The sequence below is a fragment of the Macrobrachium nipponense genome, chromosome 41 (genome assembly GCF_015104395.2).
Source record: "Macrobrachium nipponense isolate FS-2020 chromosome 41, ASM1510439v2, whole genome shotgun sequence".
Taxonomy (NCBI): domain Eukaryota; kingdom Metazoa; phylum Arthropoda; class Malacostraca; order Decapoda; family Palaemonidae; genus Macrobrachium; species Macrobrachium nipponense.
Window position 1 is genome coordinate 53139038 of NC_061102.1, and position 3326 is coordinate 53142363.

General features: G+C 42.2%; 1 protein-coding gene across 1 annotated transcript in view; it reads right to left on the bottom strand.

Annotated features, from left to right (window-relative positions):
• Positions 1-1075: 1075 nt before the first annotated feature.
• LOC135212766 (zinc finger protein 629-like) overlaps positions 1076-3326 on the bottom strand; it is a 50224-nt gene continuing 47973 nt past the window's right edge. Inside the window, exons 4-5 of the mRNA XM_064246531.1 lie at positions 2737-3326; positions 1076-2311 (exon numbers count right to left, since the gene is read on the bottom strand). The exon at positions 2737-3326 is cut by the window's right edge and continues 439 nt beyond it. Coding sequence (XP_064102601.1) covers positions 2007-2311; positions 2737-3326 — 895 coding nt within the window. The 3' untranslated portion in view covers positions 1076-2006. The remainder of the gene's footprint in view (positions 2312-2736) is intronic.

Genomic DNA, 3326 nt, shown 5'->3' on the forward strand with positions numbered 1-3326 from the left:
TTGGATCTCTCCTCTCTCTCCTCTCTCTCTCTCTGCTCTCTCCTCCTCCTCTCCTCCTCCTCCTCCTCCTCCTCCTTCCTCCTCTCCTCGCCTCCTCCTACTCCTCCTCCTCCTCCTCCTCCTCCTCCTCCTCCTCCTAAGGATAAAACCACGGGCCTCGAACTTTTAAAAGACGAGGGTAACATACAGTAATATGAATTTGATTCACTGTAGGATGAAAGACAGGAAAGAATCTATGTAATTCTAAGGCAGTTCATTTTATTTGTCCATGAAAAATAAATACATTCTACAACTACTGTATTGCACATCCAGCCAACGCCTGCATATGAAAATACAGAGAACAGATAGATTGAACATCTCATTCATTAGAGTTTAATGATATGTTATAACAATGACCTTACTGAGTATTGAACCGGTGACTTAGTTGATTGAAGTAATTGTCTCGTCGTGTCAGGAGAGCAAGGAGGCTGAAACGTCCGTATAAAAAATTAGGTACTGTGGACATCACCTACCTCAGCTCACTTGTCCGTTATATACTGTTTGTGAGCTGGACCTTATACGCTGGATAATTATTACGATATTATATATATATATATATATATATATATATATATATTATATATGTGTGTGTGTGTGTGTATAATATATATATATATATATATATATATATATATATATATATGTGTGTGTGTATGTGTATATATATAAGTATTAATTTATACATATATATATATATATATATATATATATATATATATATATATATATAAATAAATAAAGGTTTTTTGCCACGAAGGAAAAAAATGAAAAAGCGAGTTTAGCCGAGTACTCGGCTAACTCGCTTTTTCATTTTTTTCCTTCGTGGCAAAAAAAACCTTTATTTATACATAGCATCACGTTTTATATACTTCGTGATCAAGTTATTCACATATATATATATATATATATATATATATATATATATATATATTATATATATATACATATATATATATATATATATGTGTGTGTATATATATATATATATCTATATATATATATATATATATATATATATATATATATATTTGTTTGTATGTGTTTGAATATATAACAGTATTACTCTCTGGATATATTTATATGTATATAAATATGGATGTAGGAATGTATGTACGTATGTAATTTTCTGTGTAATTTTCTAGCGCGGTTTGTAACGATGATGAGGACGATAACCTGCGGCAGAAGAACAATCGAGTCGTCCGTTAGCTTTAGCCATTTCAGTCTGAAGTTTTTGGTTCAAGAGGAGGAGTAGTAACAATGAATTGCAGCATCGCACATCGGAAACGTTGCACCCAATCTAAACAAGAACATCTATCAAACATTTCTAGTCTAAGTTAAAGCTTGAGAAGTGTACAGTAAAGCTATAAGAGACATCTATAAAACGATATTTAAATAATAATAATAATAATAATGGTAATAGTAATAATAATAAAAATAACAATCTTTTTACATAATATTATCTACATCCAGTCGCTACCTTTCCGCTCCCTGCATATTAGCCTCGGCGCTGTCACCCGTTGTACTATGAACTTGACCACTCTCTCCGTCTGGGGTCCTCGTTGTTGCCTTCAAACCCGTCCCTTCTTCGTCCACTTCTTTCTCCTCTCCTTTGGAAACAGTGTCCACTGGACCCGAAGTCATTTTCTCCTCCCGGCATCTGGTGCCCAGGAGGCTGTCGAGGGAGAAGGAGAGCTTCGGGGCGGGAGTCTTCTTCGGGGCCAGCAGTGAGGTGGGAGACGACGATATGATGGTCTTCGTAGGAGAGGAGGTGTTCGCTTGGAAGCCTCCGGTTGGGGACAAGCTCTGCGTATTCTCGTCTGGTTCCCGCTCAGTGTCTCTTCTTTCAGGGGGCACCGCGTCATTTTGTAAGACGGAGAGAGAATCGCTTTTCAAGTCGCTTGGGGGAAGAGGACGTCTCACGTTGTCTGCTGACGACGACGTCTTCTGGTCTGTCCTTTCCTCATCGTTCATTTTCTCCGACGGGGCTGGGCTGTTGGGACTGGAGAGGGGGAGGAGGAGGAGGAGGAGGAGCTCAGCACGATGGATCTCGAGGGGGAAGAGGGAGGGGGGCTTTGTGACAGCTGGGAGGTGGAGGGCGAAGGGAGGTTATCGGAGGAAGGCGAATCTCGAGAGGTAGATGGCGTGAAGGACGAGTACGGCGGGGGGGCGTATCCCGCAGGTGGGGTGAGAGCAGTGTCCGAGCTACTGGTGGAAGGCGGTGATGTCAAGCTCGGCGGAATCGCCGTCAGGTGGCGTTCGGTTCTCTTCATTTCTGGAATGGGAGAATGTGGTATTTCAGAGTTGTGATACTTCAGGATGAGTTACTTAAACTAATACTGCAATTTTTTTTTAAAAAGGCAAATGCTAACTGATTAATAAACTAATAACTGTTAGAAAGAGATAAACTTCACCTTCGTTATTGTTATTTAGGCTACACTAATAAACGGTGTCATCAGTGGATCCTATTCATGTTATTTGACAAGAAAGTAATAGAATAATATTTTTACAACTCTGCTGATTTCTCTTTGCTAAGCTGTCAATTCACCACTGAGCTTGAAAGGTCCACTTTGTTTGAAATGTCGGTGTTATTAAAAGGTAGTAATTATGAGTTTTAATTATTAGTGAACTTGTGGAAGAAATATGCAGTATATTATATCTGTAATAAAGAGAAGGTCAGTAAGACTATGTGGCTCTTACCAGCATGAAGAAGCGCATGATTCCTCAGGTTTGTCAGTTTGGAGAATCCTTTGCCACAGACTGAGCATTTATGAGGCCACTGTCCATTGTGGACAAACATATGTGACCTGAGGTCACCTGGAGTGGGAAATGACCTGGTGCAGAGGGAGCATTTGTGAGGCTTTTCCTTGACGTGGGTCATCTTGTGGTAGTAGAGATTGGAAGAGGCTGTGAACCTCTTCCCGCAAACACCACACTGGTGGGGCTTCTCCCCACTGTGGATCCTCCTGTGGGTGTTCAAGGAGGAGCTCGTGGAGAAGCCCTTGCCACAGACGTCGCAGACGTGAGGTTTCTCTCCCGTGTGCGTTCGGATGTGCCGCTTCAGGAGGGAGGGGCGGTCAAAGGCTTTCCCGCACTCGCTGCAGGGCAGCATCGTCCTTTCCCGCCTCTTTGGAGGCCCCAGGGAGAGGGGGGCGTCGTTGTTGTGAATATTGGCCGAGAGAACACGCGTGGCGGAGGAAGTCCTGCTTTCCGGGAGGCTGCTGTTGGAGAATCCTGACGACGACGTCGGCGGGGTCAGGCTGAGAGACATGGGAGGCATCCTGCTGGAC